This window comes from Canis aureus, chromosome 8 (assembly GCF_053574225.1).
Source record: "Canis aureus isolate CA01 chromosome 8, VMU_Caureus_v.1.0, whole genome shotgun sequence".
In the NCBI taxonomy this organism is placed as follows: domain Eukaryota; kingdom Metazoa; phylum Chordata; class Mammalia; order Carnivora; family Canidae; genus Canis; species Canis aureus.
In genome coordinates this window covers 39,754,884-39,780,930 of record NC_135618.1, presented here as the reverse complement: position 1 = coordinate 39,780,930, position 26,047 = coordinate 39,754,884, and the positions used below count along the sequence as shown (strand labels likewise).

Below are 26,047 nucleotides of genomic sequence, written 5' to 3'. Positions count from 1 at the left end.
TCTCTCTCTCTCTCTGTGTGTGTGACTATCATAAATAAATAAAAATTAAAAAAATTGGGATCCCTGGGTGGAGCAGCGCTTTGGCGCCTGCCTTTGGCCCAGGGCGCGATCCTGGAGACCCGGGATCGAATCCCACGTCGGGCTCCTGGTGCATGGAGCCTGCTTCTCCCTCTGCCTATATCTCTGCCTCTCTCTCTCTCTCTCTCTCTCTCTGTGACTATCATAAATAAATAAAAAAAATTTAAAAAAAATTAAAAAAAATTAAAAAAATTTTAAAAAATCAATAAAAATAAATAAATAAATAAAAGTCTCCTTGTTCATTTCAGTGGGAGTTGGGTAGGGATGATAATTGAGTTGGTCTCAAACACTATTTATTTACTTACTTTTTTTTTTAAGATTTCATTTATTCATGAGAGAGACAGAGATGGGGCAGGGCATAGACAAAGGGAGAAGCAGGGGAGCCTGCTGTAGGACTCAATCCCAGGACCCTGGGATTACGACCTGAGCCAAAGGTAGATGCTCAATTGCTGAGCCACCCAGGGGGCCTGACCTTAATCACTATTTAACCAGAAGTCTCAACCTGGCACCTGGATTGCAGTCATTCTGGGTTTATGTACAGCAACGATGCTGTCCTTTTGGATTACAGAGGAAACTCTTGTTAAGAAAGTACTGTGATCTGGCAACAGAGGCTCCAGCAGCTCCATATGCTCCCCTGCTAATTGTTGGGCACTAGGTCGTCTTTCTGGAAATGTCTGGGTAGTTAATGGTAGTTAGAAGGCATAGGTGGAGGAAAGCTGTGAAAATACTTTGTTTATTTTTAAGGTAAGGATAAGATATCTGAAAGAGGGAATGCTCAGTTGTTATTATCTGGAGCGAGTATTAGAGAATAGTTCCTGGATTTGTAACACACTTATTTCAATACAGCAGTATTGGTCTCCATCCTTTTTTCGTGTTTGGGGTTGCTATTCTCTGCAAACCTTCATTTTTTATTTTGGTTTTGCTTAGGCAGCCCTCTGATGTAAAAATTGGTGGAATTTGTCCCCTACATTATCATTCATTTCTGCCCAGGATGAGAATTAGTAAATTTCATGGATTGCTTTGCATTTCTGGATTTGTAACTCTGAACTTCTGATTCACCACCACCACCACCCCCCCAGGGCTGAGAAAACAGAAGTCCTCAGTGAAGATCTGTTACAGGTAACGAAATAATAATCTTTTTAAAGTGCTTTGAGTAAAGAGGAAAACAAACCAGACCTCCTAGGTGAGAGCTGAAGTGGGTTTCTGTATGTCTGTGTGTGATCTGAAAGAGCATGAAATTGATCAGTGTGGTGGTTCCGAGCTGGAAAGAAAAGCAGTTGGGTTGCACGGTGATAAAAAGGGGATCTGAGGGCAGCCCAGGTGGCTCAGCGGTTTAGCGCCACCTTCAGCCCAGGGCCTGACCCTGGAGACCCAGGATCGAGTCCCATGTCGGGCTCCCTGCATGGAGCCTGCTTCTCCCTCTGCCTGTGTCTCTGCCTCTCTCTCTCTATGTCTCTCATGCATAAATAAATAAAATCTTAAAAATAATAATAATAAAATAAAAGTCCCTTCATATAAAGTGACCAGATTGCAGACTTGAGAATGGTCACTTTAAAAAAGGGGGGGGGGGCGGATCTGAAACCTTGGTGTCATGTTATGAAGTTCAGATGGGGCTAGTCCTGCTTTCAAGCGCCAGGTGTTGGGGTGGGGTGGGGGTGGGGCCTGGCTGGCCCGGCCATGTGCTGGTGCTGCGGCTGGTCACAGGTCCCAGGCAGGCTGAGGGACAGTCGGTCGCTGCTGTGATGGTGTCCTTGATGGGACAGGCTCTGCCAGCTGCGGCAGAGGGCCCCACCGGCTCCGATTTAGAGTTTCGTCTTCTCCTTCCATGTCACGCTTTTGTTCTCTCCAGTTCTGGGGTGAGTTGGGTCCACAGGGACTTAGAGTCTTCGTGACGGTGACCAGACCTTGCAGAACCGCTCCGAGGCCCTGAGGTGGCCTGTCATCAGCCTGGACTTGTCTTCTTCTCTGTGGGGATGGCTTTTTCCTGTTTCCTATGGGACCTGATCCAGGGCCACTGCACTTCATCGCTCAACAAGCTTCCCTAACTTGCGGCAGGAAGTTTGTTCCAGAGGGACGGGGACCCTTTATCTACACCTCTTCACTCAGCCTCAACCTCCTTGATCCCCGCCCACCCCAGAGCATGCTGGGAAGGACAGGAGCCCTTCTGTAGGAGGTTTCTCTTTAGCCTCCTCGCTTGTGTCCTTGCCGCTCGGGTCCATGACCCACAGCAGGTATGTGCACTTGACCCCAGAAGACCAAAGATCTGCTCCCAGGTGACTCTGTCTCTCCCTACAGAGACAAGGAGCTGACGTAGTTGAAAAGAATGTTGCTGGGACAACCCCGTGTCACAGACAAAATATCTTAAGAGTGCTTTTTTTGGGACCAGACTTTTTTTTTTTTTAAGGATTAGAAGGGTTTGGTTTTTCTTTTTAAGCTTTATTTATTTTAATATTTTTATTTATTTATTCATGAGAGACACACAGAGAGGGGCAGAGACACAGGCAGAGGGTGAAGCAGGCTCCATGCAGGGAGCCTGACCACGCCCTGGACTGAAGGTGGCGCTAAACCGCTGAGCCACTGGGGCTGCCCTTGTTCTGTTTTGTTGTTGTTGTTGTTGTTTTTAAAGATTTTATTTATTATTCACTCATAGACAGAGGGGGGTTGCAGAGACACAGGCAGAGGGAGAAGCAGGCTCCATGCCGGGATCCCGACGCGGGACTCTATCCCGGGACTCCAGGATTGCACCCTGGGCCAAAGGCAGGCGCCAAAGAGCCACCCAGGGATCCCCTGGTTTTATATATTAACTTAGAAGCTTATTAGTCTTTGTGATCCTGCTGTCTGAGAACTTCATCTACTCTAAGCGTGCTGACCAATAAAAATTCTGAACCAGCAAGTCTCTGGACTTTGATAAATGCACCAAGATAATGCCAGTACTTGGGTAGTCTTGGAAACACACTTGAAATATTACTGAGTGGAAAACAGAAAATAGGTCATGGCTCTGGTAGTAGGTGTGTATTCATTCCCATGGCAAGTCTAGTAACGTGCTGTATCGCATATGGGCATTCTGATGCCAATACTTGATTTCCTCAAAGTGACTCATGGTGTGCTGGCCTGATTGCTGACTTCCAGGAATGTTAAGCCTGAGAAAATAGATCTGGAGGCAGGGGACATCTTTATGGATAGCTGATATGCTCTTAAACTTGAAAAGGAATCTCAGAGCATCCCATAATTCAGTAATCATACTAGTAACATATTCAAATGCTGCTAACTGTAAAGAAGGGTAGAGGATGCCCTCTTTATCCCCAATCCAGCATTCTTTAGAAGCAAAACACAAAATGTTTGTGAATGTAAAATCCGAGCACATCACACAATGTCTGGCACATAGAAAGTGCTCGCTAAATATTTGCCCAATGTTGAATGGATGAATGAACATTCGCAGTGGATAGCTTTCTAAAAGGGTTAAAGAGCCAACATCCCCACATGGAAATAAGGACAGAACCAGTTTTGGAAGTAGGTTAATTTAAGTGTCAACTTGGGAATTTCAGGTGATAAACAGTAGCTTAATGTACCAGGAATTCTAGTTGCAATAACATTTGGTTAGTTAGGTAGGCTTTTATCAATGATAAACTATGGGAAGTATTAACCAGCCATAAAAGAACCTTTCACAGAAATGTACATTTCTTGACGATGAGGGAGGGCCGTGTGTGTTGGAATACACAGTAGCTCTTTAGAATAACTCCAGGAGGAGGATCAAGAGATAGAATGGATGCCAACAAAGGAAAAGGAAAGAAAATTCCTCATCAAGAGTAAATAAAGTATCAAATGGAGAAGAAAAGAAAATAGAATAGGAATATTAAATTTCTAGGTCACTCTGCATCCTAGCAGTTATGGAAATGTGATGGTCAGATGCTAATTAGAAATACATTATCGGTTGCTGCGCCGCCGCCCTGCAATCCCTGGCTTCTCTGCCTCCTTTCTTCTCGCTGAGCCACTTTTCTCCTAGAGCTATGACCGTCGTCTCCGTCCCGCAGCGGGAGCCACTTGTCCTGGGCGGCCGACTTGCACCCCTGGGCTTTTCCGCCCGCGGTTACTTCGGAGGTCTCCCCATGGTGACCACCGCCCCGCCGCCTTTACCCCGAATCCCGACCCCGGGCACTGCCCCCCACCCTCTTCCTCCCTCACTTCCTTGGGGGAGACGGTCCCTGCCTGACCCCGCAGCCTCGCGCCCCAGCGCCTCTGTCCAACTGCGGTCTGGCTCCGGCGGGAGGCACCTCTCTGGCAGCGCCAAAGAAGCGGCGCAAGAAGAGGGTGCGGGTCAGCCCGGCGGGGCAGCTGCCCAGCCGCTTCCATCAGTACCAGCAGCACCGGGGAGCCTCGAGGCCGGGCGGGGCCCCGCGACGGGCGAGCTGAGCGCAAGAAGTCCCAGACCGGGCCTCCAGTTTGGCCCCGGGTCTTGCGGCCGCAGCTCAAACTGAGGAAGCGAGCCCGTTCCCTGGCCAGCTGCCGCCCCTGGCGCCCAGGCAACCCTCCTTCAGAAGAGAGGTTTAAAATCAAAGATGGCCAATTTTCCCAGCACCATTTACTGAAGAGACTGTCTTTCTTCCAGTGGATAGTCTTTCCTGCTTTGTCAAATATTAGTTGACCACAGAGTTGAGGGTCCATTTCTGGGTTCTCTATTCTGTTCCATTGATCTGTGTGTCTGTTTTTGTGCCAGTACCACACTGTCTTGATGACCACAGCTTTGTAGTACAACCTGAAATCTGGCATTGTGATGCCCCCAGATACGGTTTTCTTTTTTAAAATTCCCCTGGCTATTCGGGGTCTTTTCTGATTCCACACAAATCTTAAAATAATTTGTTCTAACTATGAAGAAAGTCCATGGTATTTTGATAGGGATTGCATTAAACGTGTAAATTGCCCTGGGTAACATTGACATTTTCACAATATTAATTTTGCTAATCCATGAGCATGGATGTTTTTTCATCTCTTTGTGTCTTCCTCAATTTCTTTCAGCAGTGTTCTATAGTTTTTAGGGTATAGATCCTTTACCTCTTTGGTTAGGTTTTTCCTGGGTATCTTATGCTTTTGGGTGCAATTGTAAATGGGATTGACTCCTTAATTTCTCTTTCTTCAGTCTTGTTGTTAGTGTATAGAAATGCCACTGACTTCTGGGCATTGATTTTGTATCCTGCCACGCTGCTAAATTGCTGTATGAGTTCTAGCAATCTTGGGGTGGAGGCTTTTGGGTTTTCTATGTAGAGTGTCATGTCATCGGCAAAGAAGGAGAGTTTGACTTCTTTGCCAATTCGAATGCCTTTAATGTCTTTTTGTTGTCTGATTGCTGAGGCTAGGACGTCCAGTACTATGTTGAATAGCAGTGGTGAGAGTGGACATCCCTGTCTTAGTCCTGATCTTAGGGGAAAGGCTCCCAGTGCTTCCCTATTGAGAATGATATTTTCTGTGGGCTTTTCGTAGATGGCTTTTAAGATGTTGAGGAATGTTCCCTCTATCCCTACACTCTGAAGAGTTTTGATCAGGAATGGATGCTGTGTTTTGTCAAATGCTTTCTCTGCGTCCAATGAGAGGATCATATGGTTCTTGGTTTTTCTCTTGCTGATATGATGAATCACATTGATTGTTTTACGAGTGTTGAACCAGCCTTGTGTCCCGTGAACAAATCCTACTTGGTCATGGTGAATAATTTTCTTAATGTACTGTTAGATCCTATTGGCTAGTATCTTCTTGAGAATTTTTGCATCCGTGTTCATCAGGGATATTGGTCTATAATTCTCCTTTTTGGTGGGGTCTTTGTCTGTTTTTGGAATCAAGGTGATGCTGGCCTCATAGAACAAATTTGGAAGTACTCCATCTCTTTCTATCTTTCCAAACAGCTTTAGTAGAATAGGTATGATTTCTTCTTCTGCATGTGGACATTCACTGCAGAAGAATGAAACTAGACCACTCTCTCGCACCATACACAAAGATAAACTCAAAATGGATGAAAGATCTAAATGTGAGACAAGATTCCATCAAAATCCTAGAGGAGAACACAGGCGACACCCTTTTTGAACTCGGCCACAGTAACTTCTTGCAAGATACATCCACGAAGGCAGAAGAAACAAAAGCAAAAATGAACTATTGGGACTTCATCAAGATAAGAAGCTTTTGCACAGCAGTCAACAAAACTAAAAGACAACCTACAGAATGGGAGAAGATATTTGCAAATGACGCATCAGATAAAGTGCTCGTTTCCAAGATCTATAAAGAACTTATTAAACTCCACACCAAAGAAACAAACAATCCAATCATGAAATGGGCAAAAGACATGAAGAGAAATCTCACAGAGGAAGACATAGACATGGTCAACACACACATGAGAAAATGCTCTGCATCACTTGCCATCATGAAAATACAAATCAAAACCACGAGATACCACCTCACACCAGTGAGAATGGGGAAAATTAACAAGGCAGGAAACCACAAATGTTGGAGAGGATGTGGGGAAAAGGGAACCCTCTTACACTGTTGGTGGGAATGTGAACTGGTGTAGCTACTCTGGAAAACTGGAAGTTCCTCAAAGGGTTAAAAATAGATCTGCCCTACGACCCAGCAATTGCACTGTTGGGGATTTACCCCAAAGATACAGATGCAATGAAACTCGGGGACACCTGCACCCCGATGTTTCTATCAGCAATGTCCACAATAGCCAAACTGTGGAAGGAGCCTCGGTGTCCATCGAAAGATGAATGAATAAAGAAGATGTGGTTTATGTATACAAGGAATATTACTCAGCCATTAGAAATGACAAATACCCACCGTTTGCTTCAATGTGGATGGAACTGGAGGGTATTATGCTGAGTGAAGTCAGTCAATCGGAGAAGGACAAACATTATATGTTCTCATTCATTTGGGGAATATAAATGATAGTGAAAAGGAATAGAGGGGAAGGAGAAGAAATGGGTAGGAAATATCAGAAAGGGAGACAGAACATGAGAGACTCCTAACTCTGGGAAACAATCTAGGGGTGGTGGAAGGGGAGGAGGGGAGGGCGGGGCGTGGAGGTGACTGGGTGGCGGGCACTTACGGGGGCACTCGAAGGGATGAGCACTGGGTGTTATTCTGTATGTTGGCAAATTGAACACCAATAAAAATAAATTTATTATAAAAAATAAAAATAAAATCAAAGATGGGAAAATCGGAGAAAATTGCCATTCCCCACGGCCAGCTTGTTCATGGTATATATACACTTGTGTGAACAACCAAAGATAAACAGAAAAACAAATATAACTTACCACTAACCAAGATCACCTCTGCAAAAAGAAATAAAATAACTTTGGCAGGATTTTGTTTCATCTGCTTTAATTCCGAAGCAGGAAAAAAAGCCTTTTAACAATACTGAGAATATTAAAAATATGCATTTGAAGAAATCAGCATTTCTAACTGAAGTGAACAAAAAGGAAAAATATGTTGGGGCAAAGTTTAATGATCCACCTTCTCCTAGTGTTCTTCCAAAGCCTCCTATTCACTGGATGGGAAGCACTATCGAAAATTCCAACCAAAATAGGGAGTTGACAGCAGTACACTTAAAAACTCTCCTAAAAATTCAAACTTAGATCTCAGATTGCAATGTCTGTCAGTTTTCAAAATCTTTGGACTCTTGAAAAGAAAATTGGTACAGAAATGAAAGTACGCCTTGTAACTTACAAGTGCAAAAGATGAATTGAAAAAATTACAACCAACAACTTGTATTATGTTTTATATTTTGTAAATCCTGTATACCATGTATTATGTGTATATTGTTCATACTTGACAGGTACATTATAGTTTCGTTATGAAAGTATGTATTTTGCCCTTCCAAACAGTAGGTGTTTTGTATATATACAATGGAGAAATTTTAAGTGTTAAGTGTACAAGGTACTGAGATCTTTTTTTAAAGAAACAGCTATCTAATCTCAAGGTGAAGATCTAAATGTGAACAGTTTACTGATGAACTACTGAAGTTTAAATCTGTGGCACAATCATTGTAAACATGGGGTTTGTCTATGTTTCTCTAAATTGGTTTCTGCGTTCTAATCTGTAATTACTAGAAAACTATTCCCATTTTTACCAAGCTTAATTTCTGGTTTTTGGTTTATCCATTCAAATTTAAGATACCTCTAATTTTAATGCCAACAAAATTGATTGTACTCAAATTTTTAAATAATAATATAATTTGCCCCCCCCTTTTAAAATAAAAAGAAATAAGCAGTATCAAGCAGGAATGCTGAGGGAGTGAATTATCACAACATTCCTATGATTTTAGTATAAAGCATTTACATATTGCACTTTATTTCAAGAACAAAAATTTAAAGCCACCGCAGGTAGGTAAATAAGGGCACGTTAGCTCCTGGGAGAATGCTCTATACAGTCACATTAGAATATGATAACAATTATTACTTTGCTTTTTAGTGGCTTCCAGAAAACTATCTATTAACTACTGTCACTGAACTCTTAGTGAGTCCATCACTCTGGGGCTTGTTAAAACTACAGAGGGTGATCATGTAGTTTCACTTTATTAATAAATTGCTCTGCTGATTGTTACAGGGAACTGGCATCCCTCCAGGACCTCTCTCATTATGATACATTTGGGTTGCCTGTTTTTCTCATAATCGAATACCACAAAGAGGAACCCAAGAGAGTCCTCTTAGGCATCTTGGGAAGTTGTTAAGCAAGTTCTGATTGCCCTCAGAGCAAGTGAAAAGCAGCTGCCCTGTTCTCAATTAAACTTCCCTCCTGTGGGAGAGAGGGCCTCTGTTGAGTGGGAATAGTTTCTCAATGATGGTTTAAATAGATATTACTCAGCCATTAGAAACGAAAATACCCACCATTTGCTTCAACGTGGATGGAACTGGGGGGTATTATGCTGAGTGAAGTCAGTCAATCGGAGAAGGACAAACATTATATGTTCTCATTCATTTGGGGAATATAAATAATAGTGAAAGGGAATATAAGGGAAGGGAGAAGAAATGTGTGGGAAATATCAGAAAGGGAGACAGAACATAAAGACTCCTAATTCAGGGAAACGAACTAGGGGTGGTGGAAGGGGAGGAGGGTGGGGGTGGGAGTGAATGGGTGACGGGCACTGGGGGGGGCACTCGACAGGATGAGCACTGGGTGTTATTCTGTATGTTGGTAAATTGAACACCAATAAAAAATAAATTTATTTTAAAAAATAAAAATCATAAAAATGAAGCCAGGGGCACCAGACTGGCTCAGTCAAAATGAGTGAGTGAGTGAGTGAATGAATGAATGAATGAATGAATGAATAAATAAATAAATGAATAGAGATTGTCAAGACCTGTTCATCTTTTAGAAACTAAACTATTTATGGGTGAAATGTTGTAATGTCTGAGATTTCCTTTAAAATACTTTCAAGGGGCACCTGGCTGGCTCAGTCAGTAGAGCATGCCACTCCTGACCTCAGGGACATGAGTTTGAGTCCCACATTGGGTGCAGACATTACTCTAAAAAAGTAATAAGGAGATCCCTGGATGGCTCAGCAGTTTAGTGCCTGCCTTTGGCCCAGGGCATGGTCCTGGAGTCCCGGGATCAAGTCCCACATCAGGTTCCCTGCATGGAGCCTGCTTCTCCCTCTGCCTGTGTTGTGTCTCTTTCTCTCTCTCTCTCTCTCTAATGAATGAATAAATTAAAAATATTTTTTAAAAATAATAAAAATACACAACAACTAAACAAATAACCCTAACAAAATAAACAGAATAAAAACAAAACACTGGAGGGGATAAATGAAACGTCACTGGCAAAATGTTGAAGTCTACACAATGGTTCATCATAGTGCTCTACTTTTCTGTATGTTTGATAATTTCTACAATGGAAAATTTCAAATAGGTGTATATAAGAGGATTCTTTATCTCCTACATATATTTAACAGTTATTTTCCTACGTATTAGGATTCTTTCGGTTATAAAGGATAGAAACTCCAATTTACACTGGCTTAAACAAAGATTCTTGTAGCTAAAGAGTCAAGGGCAGTTCTAGGTATCAGGTGATGCTTGATCCTACCGCTCAGTGGTGTCACCAGGACTATTTATCACTTGCTCTGCCTCCTGTGGTGGTTGGTATCAATTGAAGGCCCACATGTCTCCAGTTTCTGAAAGACTGCCAACAACCACAGGGTTACATGTATCATCCAGCCAGAGCTGGATTTGTCCTAGCATTTCCAACAAAAGTCCTGATGAGATCAGCTTAAGGTCATATGCCTAAACCTGAGCCATGTTCCTTCCAGCCATGGAGGTGGAAGGAATCCTCCTTTATTAACTTAGGTCACATTTCACTCCTAGAAATCAGGGTCAGGAACCGCACTGATCTGCAAATGGAATCTGTTTTTGGGAAAGAGGAAAGGAAAATGGATGCTAACAGGCAGTCAACAAATATCTGCTAAACTCCCCCAAAGTGTAAAGCTTCCTAGACAATAGAATAGAGGACATTTCAACATATCTTCTAAAACTGAAATATAGATGTAAAGCCATAGTCAGAGAACAGGGGCCTGGATAGTCTGCAGGGGTGAAAGATGACCTTAACGAAAGGACAAGCAGTGTCTGGAGTGGATGGGAATAGTGGAACTCTATGAGGTATTACTGTAACACCAAAAACAAACAAACAAACAAAACAAACATTACAAGACACCTACAAATTAGTATCTCTCAGGAATATCGATTCAAAAATCCTCAACAAAATACTACCAAATCAAATCCAACAGTGTATAATAAGAAATATACGGTGGGGATGCCTAGGTGGTGCAGTTAGAAGAGCATATGACTCTTGGTTGTGGCTCAGGTCGAGGTCTCAGGCTCATGAGATCAAGCCCTGCATTGAGTTCTGTGCTCAGGATGGAGTCTGCTTGGATCCTCTATCCCTCTTCCTCTGCTCCTCCCCCTGTCCACTGTCTCTCTCTCTCTCTCTCTTAAATATTTTTTTAAAAAAACAAGAATTAGATAGTATAACTTATTCCAGGTATGCAAGGCTGGTTTAATATTCAAAAATATATTGAGGGACACCTGAATGCCTCAGTGGTTGAGTGTCTGCTTCTGGCTCAGGGTGTGATCCTGGGATCCAGGATCAAATCCCACTTCGGGCTCCCTGCATGGAGCTTGCTTCTCCCTCTGCCTGTCTTTGCCTCTCTCTCTCTCTCTCTCTCTCTCTCTCCCTCCCTACCCCTCTCTCTCTCCACGTCTCTCATGAATAAATAAATAAAAAAATTTAAAACATACAGATTTTACACCGTTCAGAATATTAACTCAAAATGAATTCTAAACCTAAATGTAAATGATAATAAAACTCCTGTTAGATAATATAGGAGATAACCTAGATGATCTTGGGTTTGGTGATTACTTTTTAGATACAACACTAAATATACAACTCATGAAAGAAATAAATGAAAAGGTGGACTTCATTAGCATTACAAACTTCTACACTGCAAAAGACAAGGTCAAACAATTAGAAGAGAAGACAGAGACATGTCACAGACAGTGTTTTCTGAGTACCAGTTTGGGATACACTGAAGGACCTAGATTTCTAAGGTCCTTTCCAGATCCTTCTATATACATCCTCCATGGCAGGAGAGGCTCGAATACTTACAAGACTGCTAGGTCTGTGTGATCCTTCAGGTTCTTCTTACCAGTAAAGCAAATGCTAGAGAGCAGACATTGCAGAGATGGATACCAGGAGGAGGAGCAACCTGAGCGGGGGTGATATTCCTGCAGTGTACGTGGAATCCACTCTTCCTATTCCAGGGCGAAGATCTCTGAGCCTTGGGTTTGAGCATTCATGCAGATAAAATGATAGCCTTGGATAATCATAGGTCCCCACATATAATTCTCTGTGTGATCCTTCAGAAGACTTGAAGCTCTTTTCTTCTACCTCTTCGGGTAAAGAGCAAGACTAGGACTCATGGCCATCACAACCAATGAAGCACTTGATACCTCAAGAAGGAAGATTATTGAACCAGTCAATGCTCTGAGTAACCAAAGCTAATGTGCAGGTGGCCATTGCATTGCAGCCTCTCCCCTTTGTAATATTCCATTCTTGTGTTTATTACAGATGATAATGTGTCAGTCTTGTGCTTGACACTGAAGAGTCAAGGCTACATGAGACACAGCCCCTGCGCTCCTCATGCTTACATGGGGGAAGACAAACAAGTAAACAATCCAAACAACTCTAAGTGGTGATGCATGTTATGATGGAAATATATACAGTGCTCAGATGGATAAGAGCAGATATGACCGGTACCTGAGCAAAAGGAAGAGAGAGCCCTTGTGCAAGTTTGGATTTTAAAATTTGGGTGTTTCGAAGAGATCATAGAACTGAATATTGCAGAAGTGCCTCTTCATTGAAAGAACAAGAGCAGTAATACAAGCTTCAAAAAGTGCTTAGCATTCTTGCTCTCCAGCTCTCCAGGGCAATGAAACACTCTTCTCATAGTTCCAAAAGCTCATCAACCCCACCATTTTAATTTGATTCCAAGCTCTCCTCCTGACCTTCCCCTCCAGCAAAGGCAGTGGAGGTTCTCAAGATCAGTGTGAGGTTCCAGATGGTGTCTGTCTAATGGTGGGGAGAACTCTAGGTCTGGCAGTCTCTGCACTGTGGCCACTTAGCACAGTGCAGAGAAGAGGTTGAGGATTTGGGGGATATGCAGGTCACCAATCCAGTTCTCAGAACCAAGCTTGCAGCCACTCTAAGGCTGTTATCTGAACCATATGAAATGGAGCATCTTCTGGATTATCCTAGAATCATTTGGTTATAAAGGATGTATTTCTGAGAAATTTAATACTAATGTTTCAGGCTAAACCTAGGGTTGTGTGTTACACTTTCTCTTTAAACCATGTCTAAATACATTTTGATTCCATGTTGCTTTTTTGGTAATCTGCTCTCATTCATGTGAGGAAGCTACAGAAATTCCTTCTTCCAGTGTGCACATGTCCAACCCTAATCCTAATCCTGAGTTGTGGAACACTGCTGCTGGTTATTGGCTACACAGACACTCCGATAGAGGCTTCTCACTTCTCAACTGCAATGTCCTGCTCCTGCTTTCCTGTACAACCTTCTTCCCAACCACTTGGTCCAGAGGGCAGTCACCTTCGTGTCACCAATCAGGACAAATGTGCTTCTGTCCTAGGTCCTGTGTAATTTGAGGCAACTCACAGAAGCTATGAAAGAGGGAATTACCAAGTGATTGCTTAAAGTCTCCTGCACTCATGGGAGGAATGAAAGGCAACCTATCCTCTCTCTAGCCCATTGATCATCTTATAGACATCTTATAGACAAGGACAGTGGAGCATGAGGAACAGAGAGCAAGGAAAGGGGAATGAAACCAGAGAGGGAGGGAAAGATAGATGGTTGCTCCATGCACTTGAAAAACTGACCAACCTGGACTTGTCTCAGGTAAAAAATCAGTCCTTTCCTATTGCCTAGTCTTGTCAGTTCCTCAGCGTGCCTATCCGTGTTACATGAGCTCAGTGGGCCATCTAGGAGGCAAATATCTTCTAAGGGCAAAGTCCACGGAAAAGGTTCCAGAACTCTAGTAGAATAGCCACCTCTGCCTGGGCAGGCAGGGTATGCTGCAAAAATACACGGCACCAACATCTCAGTAGTTTAACAGAAGTTTATTTCTCATTCCCATAAAGTCCATTACAGGTGCTCTCCATGGAGGTGGGGGGCTCAGGATCCCAGATGACTTTGACTTTTTGTGGCCCCTGTTTCTATATGGGCTTCCACGACTGATGCAGGAAGAACACTACAGAGTCCTGCACCAACAAACAAAAGCCTTAGCCCAGAAGTGGGGCTTCTGCTCACAACCCATTACCCACAACTATCCTTCATCTGCAACTGCGAGGAGAAAACCATAACAACTCCTTTTACTCTTCACTAGAACACTGGCCCTGTGAGGGTGTATCTTTGGCTCTTTTGCTCACTACTATGTTCTCAGTCTAGAACAGTGTCTGGGCACACAAGCGGCCCCCATGAAATCGACTGAACGTAGCACCAAGATGTCCACCTGTATCCTGGGATGAGAACAGGGTACCCAAAGCCTAAGGATGAGGGCGATGGGCAATGGCTATATAGAAGGGAGCTTCATAGTTGTCTGTGCTTATGAACTAATACTTGGTGTAGTTCATCTGGGGAAGAAAATAAAATCCTGCTGAGAGCACCAGCTCAGGTGACTTACACCATAATGTACTGATGCACTGAGGCCAAGGACTAAATCAACTGAGCATAATCACCACCTACAGTGCCATAAATACATCTGCTTCCTTACTGCAGTCTGCCCAGCAGATCACTGGGGAGCAGGGGAAAGGGAAACAAATGCACATGGGCTGAGCATCCACCACTGGCCAGGCTGTGAGGTGCTTTTCTTTCAGCAACTCCTCTTGTCCTAGAATAACCCTGAGTTGAAATAGAGAACATGGAGACCGCAGTGTTTTGGCAACCAATCAAGCCACAGGAATGTTCTATAGTTAGAAATAGATACAACACAATGTCATCCAGTGCCCTGCAGGGGTAACGTACACATCCTGTTAATCCTGCCTTCAGGGCTCACTGATGCAGCTAAGGGACAGCCGACTCACTGCCTACCATCTTGAAGAAGTCCTTGTATCTGAGCCTTAACTTCATCTTTCATAAGGTATTTAGAAGAGATCATTTAACCCCCTTCCTGACACCACCTAAAACCTCCAATAGGAACACATGCTGAGTCACTGTTGTAGACAGGAGTCCTAAGACGATCCACAGCCCATAGAGATATTCAGCCATCTATTAGTTGCCAATTAAGGCTCTTGTTAAACGCTGTGTAAAGAGACAGATGGACTCTGCCTGCCTAGTAATGGTTTACAGTGAAAGACAATATGAATGCAGATTCACTCATCTTTGCCTACCACTCAGCATCACTTCCCAAACCTTTCCTCTTGGGAACCCAATCTCCTGCCACACCCAGTAAACCGTATCATACAGGCAGCACACACTGCAGTTCCTAAGCATAACGCTATCCTTGTGTGTTTGTGTGTGTGCTTTTTAATTTGAGACATGTGAGCACGTGTGGGTGCACGAATGGTGGGGAGGGGCAGGAGAGGATAAGGGAAAAGCAGATTCCTTACTGAGCAAGGAGCCAGATTCTCGGCTGGATCCCAGGAACTGAGATCATTGACCTGAGCTAAAGGTACTTAATCAAGTAAGCCCTGCAGGTGCCCCTGTACTTTTTCTTAAAGACAAACGAAAGCCAAATGAAAAAGCAAATAAAATCATGAGCTCATCCTGAACTCCTGTTAATTTTCTTTTAGGCCAAAAAAAAGTGCTCTATGTTTTATCATACTGAGATTATAAGGTCTACTTTCTTTTATTGCAGAAAATTCTTTACACGTAATACATAATCCATGGCTAAACATTCCAACCCGTTTTCATATGATCTCATTAGAGATGTTTATCTTTTTCAAACACTACCAATGAGGTATAAGATAGTGCATTAGTATTTTATCTGGCAGATTCCCTAGTGGTGAAGTAAATTACATCTCATCACAGTAAAAATGGTGCTAAAAGGATTCAAGAGCTGAAGTTGCTAAAATGTTCAAGGAACTCAAATCATGTCCAATTTTGGGAAGAGTGTCCAATTACATGGGAGAGGATGAAAATCCAATTTGGTTCTTGGAAAATTTGACAATTCATTTTTGTGTCATAGATCTCTTGAAATAGGTAATCCTAGTACCTTGAAGGCAATGGTATGCAATTAAACATGCAGGTTATTGCTTTTTCTTTTGGAAGACCATGCTACAAATGTTTCTATCAATGTGTTTAAAGCTGGCTGGGAATTCATGGCAAAACCAACAGTATTTACCATCTGTAGTCACAAAAGATTGATTCATGTATGCTTCTGCTATTAAAAGCTGTATTGGCGATTTTGCCAGGTAGAATTGCAAAAATTTTTCTTTCAACACCTTTCTTGCTAATGAATTCCCTGAAGGTTATGTGTAAAAATGTGAATAGTACAAAACTACTTACAGGAATCCCTGGCAGAGTCAACCTTGATTCCTTTCTGTTAAATATATTTGTATCACTAAATTTTTCACTGATTAAGTATTATTCATGCTTTTGTATTTTGTTTTGTAAACCTCATGGTCACCTCTATTTGGTGAATTTCTTCAGAATGAGGACCCTGGATAAGCTTCTGTTCAGTTTAGCGGTGGAGTTTCTGGTGTCTAAGAAGGCTTGATCTCCTGCTGAAGTTTCTCCTGCACACGCTACAAGTATATGGTTGCTCACCTGTGTGGGTTCTCCGATGTTTAATAAGGTGGGAGTTCTGACTGAATTTTTTTCCACATTCATGACACGTAAAGGGCTTCTCTCCAGTGTGAGTTCTTTGGTGTGTATGTAGATTTGTATTTTGACTGAAGCTTTTCCCACACCAGGAGCATTTGTATGGTTTTATTCCTTGGTGGGTTGTTAAGTGCTTATTAAGATCAGAACTCCATCTAAACCTCTTATCACACTGTTGACATTTATATGGTTTCTCTTCAGTGTGAATTCTTTGGTGTTTAATAAGGTCAGAGCTAACTTTGAAGCTTTTCCCACATTCCTGGCATTTAAATGGCTTTTCTCCAACACGGGCTTTCTTATGAAGATCCATAAGTTTTAGCAACTCTTGTTTCCAGCTTGAAAGTTTCTTTCTTTTCTTTATGGGAAAATCTCGGTGCCACTTCCCCATCCTGTGTGTATCACCATGATTTTCCTTGCCTGTCATTTTCTGGAGAACTTTCACTCTGGTCTTTTTTGATACGATGTCTCCTGGTGCCTGTATTTCTAAGTCAGAAAGACATACAGGCTGATGGTTCTCAGTGTCAGTTTTGAGCTTTAACCCTATGGGAATAAACATAATAATCAGCCAAATGTAGGGAAGAGCAAAATAGAAAAATTCAATGATTACTGACATAGAAAATACAGATAAGCAGAATTTATTATTTTTTTAGACTTTATTCATTTGAGAGAGAGACAGAGACAGAGATTGCAACAGAGAGCACAAGCAGAGAAGAGAGGGAGGAACAGGCTCCCCACTGAGCAGGGAGCCAGATGAGGGGCTCAATCCCAGGACCCTGGAATCATGACCTGAGCTGAGGCAGACATTTAACCAACTGAGCCGCTGAGGTGCCCCAATAAGCAAAATTTTAAATGCTAATTCCCTGCAAAGGTTGCTATCAAAGAACATTTGTCCTCTTCCCATGGTATATTTACCTGTAGGCAGCTCTCCAAGACTGTCCTTGAACTCCAAGGGCCCTTGAACCCATGGCTCTTCTCCTTGTTCTAGATAGGAGATCACTTTAGGTTTGGGGAGCACAAATAATGCTGTGAAATGGAAAAAATGGAGGTCAAGGACTGGGAACTCAACAACTGTCCACCCACTCCATACTATTTCAGAAGCAGCAAAGGACAGTTTACAGTGGTCAGTGAGTAAGTAGACTCTCCCGTCTGGTTTTGGGTTTATACTATACTGTATACACAATGGAGAGATGGAGAAATAAACCTAAGCCAGATTCATGGAGAAGATAAAGTGCATGGGAATCCATCCACAGTGCCCCTCTTCTGCCACCAAGATTGCCCTATATTTGAACAAGATGGAACCAAACACCAGAGTCTGCAGGGAATACAAGTTAGTCCTATTAATTCCTTAGGATTAGCCCAAGTCTAGCAGAGCAAGGTACAGGTCAGTGGATTACTAATGTATCATGTGCATCAGTGATTCCCCTCATGATAACAGTTAACTTCTTACTTAGCCCCTTAAGCAGCACACACTGGACTAGGAAAGATTTCTCCTACTCCTTCAGCTCACTGCTTCTTATCCATGTGGAAAAAAACAGACCAGAATCAGAGAAACTTTTCTAAATATACATTGTCAAGTTGGAGAACTATTCATCACTCAGTCAATATGTAATGATTGGCTAAAATGTGCCAGGCACTCTCTTTGGGCTAATGATATAGCGGTGATTAATCCAAGCCCCTGATCTCACAGGAGCTCACCTTCTGGTGGGAGCAGACAACCAAACAGCAATAACGTTTTCAGCACGTGATGAATATTTTGAAAAAAATTAAAGCAGGATAACTCAGCATTTAAGATTCTGCTTCTCTGAAGCTATTTTAGATGAGGTAGTATGAAGACCTCCTTGAAAAGCTGATATGCAGCAAAAACGTAAAAGCGAGAGTTTTTGCCAATGGCCAGAAATGTGTGCCAGGCAGAGGAAAGATCAAAGTAGAAGTGAGGAAGGCAAGTTCAAGAAAAAAAAAGATCAGTGAGGCTCAGGAGGACTGAGCAAGGGCACAAGTGGCAGCAAATGAGGGCACCACGGTGTACAGGGTCAGATCTTAGAGGACCCTAAGCACTTCAATAAGGTGTGCATTTTATTCTGAATGTGATGAGAAGCCATTATAAGGTTTGAAATGGGAAATGTCATGATTTCATCAGGTTTTTTAAAGATTCTGGAGTGTGGGAAGGCAAGCGGCAGGGGCACCAGTCATAAAGTACTGAGGTCAGTCTGGTTAGACAGGCTGCTGGCTTAAGCCAGGATGCTAACAGCACAAGGAGATGAGACATGGCTGCACTCAGGCTACACTGTGGAGGTGGAGCCAAAAGGACAGGGATGCATTAAAATGGATTATGACGGCAAGATCACAGTCAAGGATGACTGTATGTTCCTTCCTCTTAGTTCCCGGGCAAACGTTCTTTACTGAGAAGTGAGAGATATGAGAACAGATTTGGGAGAGGAGAAAAAATAAATCAAAAATCTACAAAACAAAAAAAGGAATCTACATAGCATCTGGAGGGTGCATCTCCCCAAAGGTCCCCAGGTGATCTGCATATACCCTACCCCTGTCTACAGACCATGTAGTTCAGAAACAACCAGTTATTGGAACAAAGCCTCTCAGATGAATACATTCCCAGGAAGCAGAGAACATGACAGATTACTCAACTTCTACCCAATGGGAGAGGGAGATTCTTTACCTAGAGAGATGACAGTCTCATAGTTTTCTCGCATTACATCATTGTAGAGGGCCTTCTGAGTGGGATCCAGTAACTCCCATTCTTCCTGGGAAAAATACATGGCCACTTCTTCAAATGTCAACAAGCTCTAAAGAAGACAATGGACTTCAGCTCTGTACTTGCCACTACAGAAGCAGCCCTACTTTCTGGCCCATGAACTACATGGTAGGCAAGGCTGAATGAATTAACAGCAAATAATTTTTTAAGTGAAAAGGGAGAAAAGAAGGAGGCAAAAGGATCAGCAGCAGAGTAGGAGATGCCTAGTTTCTAGAGAATATTGGCACATGTGAGCACCTGCACAACAATGTGGGTCCTGGGCAGCAAGGGAGCCCTCAATAGCTGGATCACACAGCTCACCTGGGACTCAGGCAAGATGAGCTCAGGTGCCACTGTCGATTCTTTGGTGATTATCTGCTCAGGAAAGGCTAGGATCTTGTGAACAGGCACAGCTGTGGGTGGAAAAGAGCCAGAGGAAATTTCTCTTGCTACTGATTATGAACATCTTTAGGTTATTTCTAAAGTACAGATAATCCTGATTCTTTCAGCAGAAATGGAATACTTTTAAAACTATTACATCTGGGCAGCCTGGGTGGCTCAGAGGTTTAGCACCACCTTCAGACCAGGCCCTGCGTACGACACAGCAATTGCACTGTTGGGGATTTACCCCAAAGATACAGATACAATGAAACGCCGGGACACCTGCACCCCGATGTTTCTAGCAGCAATGTCCACAATAGCCAAACTGTGGAAGGAGCCTCGGTGTCCATCGAAAGATGAATGGATAAAGAAGATGTGGTTTATGTATACAATGGAATATTCTTCAGCCATTAGAAATGACAAATACCCACCATTTGCTTCAATGTGGATGGAACTAGAGGGTATTATGCTGAGTGAAATAAGTCAATCGGAGAAGGACAAACATTGTATGTTCTCATTCATTTGGGGAATATAAATGATAGTGAAAGGGAATAGAAGGGAAGGGAGAAGAAATGTGTGGGAAATATCAGAAAGGGAGATAGAACATAAAGACTGCTAACTCTGGGAAACGAACTAGGGGTGGTGGAAGGGGAGGAGGGCGGGGGGTGGGGGTGACTGGGTGACAGGCACTGAGGGGGGCACTTGACGGGATGAGCACTGGGTGTTACTCTCTATGTTGGCAAATTGAACACCAAAAATAATAAATTTATTATTTAAAAAAAAAGAATTGAGTATCTATTAACCCCTACATGGGGATCCCTGGGGGGCTCAGCAGTTTAGCGCTTGCCTTTGGCCCAGGGCGCAATCCTGGAGTCCCGGGATCGAGTCCCACATTGGGCTCCCAGCATGGGGACTGCTTCTCCCTCCTCCTGTGTCTCTGCCTCTCTCTCTGTGTCTCTATCTCTATCATAAATAAATAAATAAATCTTAAAAAAAATCTCTACAACAGGTTCCCCAGTTGACTTTCTTTGGTTTCATGAATGAAAGCAATAAAAGGATTTTTTTTCCTTATGCATCATGAAATATTCAGCTGGGCAAAATTAAGAAGTGTTTAAAATTGCAGAACTCTGTCCACTGTGCCAAGGAATAGAAATGGGCAAGTAGAAATTAACTTGGTGAGTTCAAGAAACAGCAGTATTAGTATGGATAAAGAGGAAAGGTACAAGTGGTAGATGCTTAGAGGCCAGATCTTGGAGCTCCTGGGTACTTTGGTGAGGAATTTAGATTTTACTTGAAAGAGTGAGAAGTCATTATAAGATTTTTAAAAGGGTGACATCAAAATCCATCAGAGTTTTTAAAAACCTTGGCTGTTGCATGAAAAGTACATTGTGGAAGGCTAAGAATGGTGCCAGCAAGCACCAGTTAGAAAGTACTGAGGTGAGCCTGGTTACACACTCCCCTGGATTAGACCAAGATAACAATTCAAGAGGATGAGACATGGTTAGATTCAGGGTATACTGTGAATGTGGAGCCACGAGGAAGATTAGGAGTGGGGAAGAAGAGCAAGATCAGAGTAAAGAATGATCACAAATTTTCTGGCCTAAGATATTTGGTGAGTGGTGCTACTCTTTATGGAGACGGAAAAGGCAAAAGAAGAGATTTAAAGAAAGGGAAGGGAGAGATCAAGAATTTTAGGGTAAAGAATGAGCATATGCACTTGGAAAAAGCTCCCCAGGTGATCTGGATACACCTTTCCTCTGTCCACACACCAACTAGTTGAGAACCAGTTACTAGAACACAGTTTCTCAGAGAAATACATTCCCAGGAAGCAGAGAACATGACAGATTACTCAACTTCTACCCGATTGGAGAGGGAGATTCTTTACCTAGAGAGATGACAGTCTCATAGTTTTCTCGCATTACATCATTGTAGAGGGCCTTCTGAGTGGGATCCAGTAACTCCCATTCTTCCTGGGAAAAATACATGGCCACTTCTTCAAATGTCAACAAGCTCTAAAGAAGACAATTGGCTTCAGCTCAGTACTTGCCACTACAGAAGCAGCCCTGCCATCTGGTCCACGGTAGACCCTGGGCACTCAAGGAATTAATAGCACTTTTTTTTTTTTCTTTAAGAAGGCAAAAATGAAAAAAGTAAGGGATCATCAACAACCTAGGAGGTGCCCAGTTTCCCAGGGAGTACAATGGGGTTAATATGCCTGCGAGCTGGGCAGAGTGGGTCCTAGGCAGCAGAGGAAGGCAGCCCTCAATAGCTGGATTGCACAGCTCACCTGGGACTCAGGTAAGATGAGCTTGGGTGCCACTGTCCGGTCTGTGGCATTTGTCTGCACAGGAAATGCTAGGATCTGGTGAGCCGGCACAACTGTGGGTGGAAAAGAGCCAGAGGAAATCTCTCACTTATCTATAAACATCCTTAGCTCATTTCTAAAATATAGATGATCCCAATTCTTTGGGTAGAGTGGGGACATCCTTGCAAGAGTATGTGATTCCCTGAAGTGGTCCTGTCATCATACAAAAGAGCCATGTATCTACCAGTCATTATAATAGGTTCCCAGTCATTATAATAGGTTCCCCAGTTTTTATGAGTAAATGAAAGAAAAACCTTTTATCTTCCTCTCATAATGTGAATTGTTCTAAGGCAAAAATTCAACATATTCAAAAATGAAGTACTCAGGATATCCAGTGTACGATGAGATGATGTAGTTTTGTTTTTGTTTTTTTTTAATCATTTATTATTTTTCTCCTGGTACAAAAGTGTGTTCACATTCCACTCTGCTTTGTAACGAACAGAGTTCATGGGGTTATTACCCAGGTTCTGTAGGTTGGATATTTCTGTACCCTAGGCCAACTCACAGCTTACCCACAGCTGGGCTCTACCGCAACCTCGAGGACATCATAACTGCTAACATGCCTGTTTGCCCATCCACATAGCTGGGGACACAGAAAATCCTCACAATGTTCTGGCTGAACAAATTCCTCTAATAGCTCCCAAAAGAAGGGAATTATCATAATGTGCCTTACCCCTCTCACATACAGGCTCAGTTTCTTTATGAATATCCCTGCTCAGCTGTTCTTGCAGACCCTGGTATGTATTCCAGAATTCTTCATCCTGGGCCATGCCCACTGGTTGGGATTCTGCTGTTTCTCCCAAGAGCACTGCCTCCTTTCCCAGCTCTTGGACTGCAACCTAGAAATAATCCCCATTTTTGTTACCACAAAAATTACTTTTAGTTTCGGGGTTGATTGTAAAAGGAAGAAAAAGTGAATAGTCCAGATGATGGAAAGTGTGTGACACTAAAGGAAATGACAAAAGGCTTAAATTCGGCCAATTTTCTACAGAGAGCTACCCAGAATGTTGCAATATTAGGATACAAGGGGGGAAAATGTGGCTATTGCTAGGCCTCTGACACAGCAGGCCCCACCCCTATGCATATAGACCAGCTTAGATCACTAACAGGGCTACAATAGGCCACCTGTTCTCATACTAGGTTGACAGGCTTTCTCTTGGCTTAGATCCCTCTTTAGTGGGCAGCCCGGGTGGCTCAGCAGTTCAGCACCTGCCTTGGGCCCAGGGTATGATCCTGGAGACCCAGGATCAAATTCCACATCGGGCTCCCTGCATGGAGCCTGCTTCTTTCTCTGCCTCTCTCTCTCTCTCTCTGTGTCTCTCATGAATTTAAAAAAAAAAAAAAAAAAAATCCCTCTTTAGTGTTTTTCTGTCTTCTCATTTTCTCAAAAGATTAAAAAATTGACAAAGGAAGTGGTCTCCTCCACCAGATTATCCCCATACCCAGGCAAGGTTTTCACAGAACAGGGATGAAATGAAAGAAGATTTGGCCCCAGCCAACCTCTGAATGATTTTGGCCTTAAACATATGCCTGCCCTTTATTCCCCCCAGTAGGCCTGAAGCCAGTTACTGTTCTGCCACCTGGCTAGGGACATGTTCCCCATTACCCAGCAGATTCAAGGACCATCGAGAGCACTGTGGAGCCTCTCTCCTATGAGTCAGAGGACACTATCCCTCAACGTATTTCTTTTTTCAGCTACTCTGCTAGAATTTTCAAATGTTTCCCTTTCTTCTGCCTAATTTTCTCTCCCTTTGCATTCTTCTCCAATTATTTGGGTTTTCCTTCTCCTTACTATCTCCACTCAACTTTCATTTTAAGTGTTCACCCTTTTCCAAGTCCTCTTCCTCTCCAGCTCCTTACTATCTTTTATTCATTTGGAGCCCAAAACCCATGTCCTTGGACAAGCCAAACTAGACTTACTACTCTTGATGAACTCTGGCTCTAAAGAGCACAAAAGCAATTCTTCTCGAAGGCCAGGAAGTATCTGCCAAGGATCTGTGAAACCTGTGGATTACTGCTGTGGGTTTTTGGTTTCTGGTCCTGCCTTAGATGTCCTACAACAGAAGAGTGACCCAATTCACCTTATTTCTCAATTAAATGCCCACACCCATATCCACTTTCATCTTATTTGAATGCATGAATCAGGAATCTTTCTTCTCACCCCATTCCTCGTTTGACAAGATTCCCTCTGCAAGTGTTCTACCAGGACCACAGCCTCCTCAATGCTCTGTAGATGGTCCTTCCTTATCCGGCTTTGGGTGTCACTGGGTAGAATGGTCACAAATTGTTCTAGCACAAGCAGTTCCAAAATCTGCTCTTTTGAGTGGATCTCTGGCCTCAGCCACTGACGGCATAATTTCTGAAGTTGTCCAACAATTTCACGGGGTCCCACTTCTTCCTGATAGCAGAAGTTCCGGAAGTGCTGGCGACAGCTTTCAGGACTGAGACTGTCCGTTTGTGCGATATAGTTCTTGCTGTGACTGGAACTCTCTATCACAGGCCCCTTGTTTTCCCACAGAGCCTTGATCTGAGGGTTCAAACAGTCAGCCACCTTCAGATCTACCATCATTATTCAGCTGCAGGAATAGTTTTACTCTTGTGTTGGACACCCCAGCAGGACCACCTTTGGCATACAATGCCCAGTCAGCTCTGGAACAAAATCAATAAAAGGATCTTCTTCCTAAAACACTAAGAGCAGAAAAAAAGTGCACATCAGTAAGAAAGTCACATGAACTTTTTTTTTTTTTAAGATTTTATTTATTTATTCATGAGAAACACAGTGAGAGGCAGAGACACAGAGAGACAAGCAGGCTGCATGCAGGCAGCCCCACCTGGGACTTGATCTGGGTCTCCAAGATCACGCCCTGGGGCAAAGGCAGGTGCCAAACCACTGAACCACCCAGGGATCCTTCACATGAGCTTGGATACCCACTAGTCACAATGGGAGAAAAATGAAGAGAAAAATCCTGCCTTGCTTTCCTTTTAAAGAATCCACCGCCAGCCCCTTTCTCTCTGCTATTCGCCACTTGAAATAAGGCACAGTTCACTATAGACAAACGCCCACTGAGGACTTGGCCTTGGTAAATATGGTAACGATTCAGGAAAGGTTAGACAGTGAGAACATTGACCCCTCCGGCTGCACAGAGCTTGGGGGTTATGCAAACACCTCCTCGTCGGGCGTCCTATCCCAGCTTCCCCAAGCCCAGGGAGGATCAGGGGAACATTCTGAGTTCCTCTTAAATTTTAACGTGTCAGCCCAGTCTTCTGTCTCTAGCAAGGGAGTCCAACTTCTCGGACCCTTCATCCTCTTGTGAAGACGGAAGCCCTCGGTGCGTGGAACGTTCCAGATTCTCCTTCCCACTGACCGATAGGGGCAGGAGAGCTGGGACCCAAAAGTGAGAGCAGAGAAGGAAAGCAATCAGGGAAAAGCAGTCCTATCTCAGCGCGCAGCCAGGGGCCACGGAGCTAGAGCTCAACACTCCTCGGGGACGCTTCCCTGCGAGCAGCACAGAGGGCGCCGGGCACGGATCGGTTCCTGCGTTTAAAGCTCTCTTGACTTGAACCAGAAAAACCACCGCTGACCTTTCCTTTGCTTACAAAACGCTTCTCCAAAGGCCAAGGCGCAAGGGAGGAGAGGAGAGTCGCTGGCGTGGGGCGCCGTCCGCCCACCTTCCCTTTCCTCCACGGTCACTTGGACCTCCAGGCAAGGCTGAGCAAAGTCCCGGCGCCCCGCTTCCCACGGGGCTCCCACGCGGCCGGCCCGGCTGCCCCGCGGCTCAGCGGGCCCCAGCACAGGCCCGGGCCGGCCACGGCGGCCAGCGAGGCGGGACGGCGGCGCGGCCTCGGAGCCTGACGGCGGGGCTCCCGGGCCCGTCCCGCCACCAGGCTGCGCCCGCCCGGCCCAGCGGCGCCACCGCCCACGGACAATGGCGGCGGCCGGGGCCCCTCGGCAGCTCCGGGCGCCGCCGCTCCCCCTGCCGCCGGCTCACCTGCAGGCCGCCGCCTCCGCCCGGCGCGCTCCGAGCCCGGCCTCAGCACCGGCCCCCAGGCCCGCGACGCCCCGGGGCCCATCCGACGCGGCGCTCGGGCCGGAAGCGCCCTGACGCCCTTCCGGG

At 44.0% G+C, this 26,047-nt stretch overlaps 1 protein-coding gene, 1 long non-coding RNA gene and 1 pseudogene across 13 annotated transcripts in view; 2 read left to right on the top strand and 1 right to left on the bottom strand.

The window, feature by feature from the left end:
• The window catches only part of LOC144318893 (uncharacterized), a 62,417-nt gene that overhangs the window by 30,634 nt on the left and 5,736 nt on the right, over positions 1-26,047 (top strand). The window lies entirely within an intron of this gene.
• Positions 1,740-9,142, top strand: LOC144318892 (proline-rich nuclear receptor coactivator 1-like; annotated as a pseudogene).
• LOC144318883 (zinc finger protein 75D-like) lies at positions 13,718-26,045 on the bottom strand. Of its 12 annotated transcripts, none has more exons than XM_077906345.1 (9): positions 25,922-26,045; positions 24,094-24,620; positions 22,606-22,771; positions 21,855-21,946; positions 21,453-21,579; positions 19,445-19,599; positions 19,112-19,238; positions 17,350-17,460; positions 13,718-16,977 (listed from the first exon to the last, which is right to left on the bottom strand). In XM_077906345.1, exons 2-9 carry the CDS (start codon positions 24,499-24,501, stop codon positions 16,298-16,300), a joined length of 1,866 nt encoding a protein of 621 aa, XP_077762471.1. In that variant the 5' UTR covers positions 24,502-24,620; positions 25,922-26,045; the 3' UTR covers positions 13,718-16,297. The 12 variants fall into 12 exon arrangements, with proteins under 12 accessions (XP_077762471.1, XP_077762473.1, XP_077762474.1 ...); XM_077906347.1 differs by having other exon boundaries at positions 19,508-19,599; XM_077906348.1 differs by having other exon boundaries at positions 19,112-19,196; positions 19,508-19,599.

Coding starts and splice junctions, on each gene's coding strand:
- LOC144318883 (XM_077906345.1), bottom strand. CDS start 24,501: ATGATGGTAGATCTGAAGGTGGCTGACTGTTTGAACCCTCAGATCAAG. Junction 19,600..21,452: donor TGAGACTGTCATCTCTCTAG/GTAAAGAATCTC, acceptor TTCCACCCACAG/CTGTGCCTGTTCACAAGATC. Junction 16,978..17,349: donor TCTTGGAGAGCTGCCTACAG/GTAAATATACCA, acceptor TTATTCCCATAG/GGTTAAAGCTCAAAACTGAC.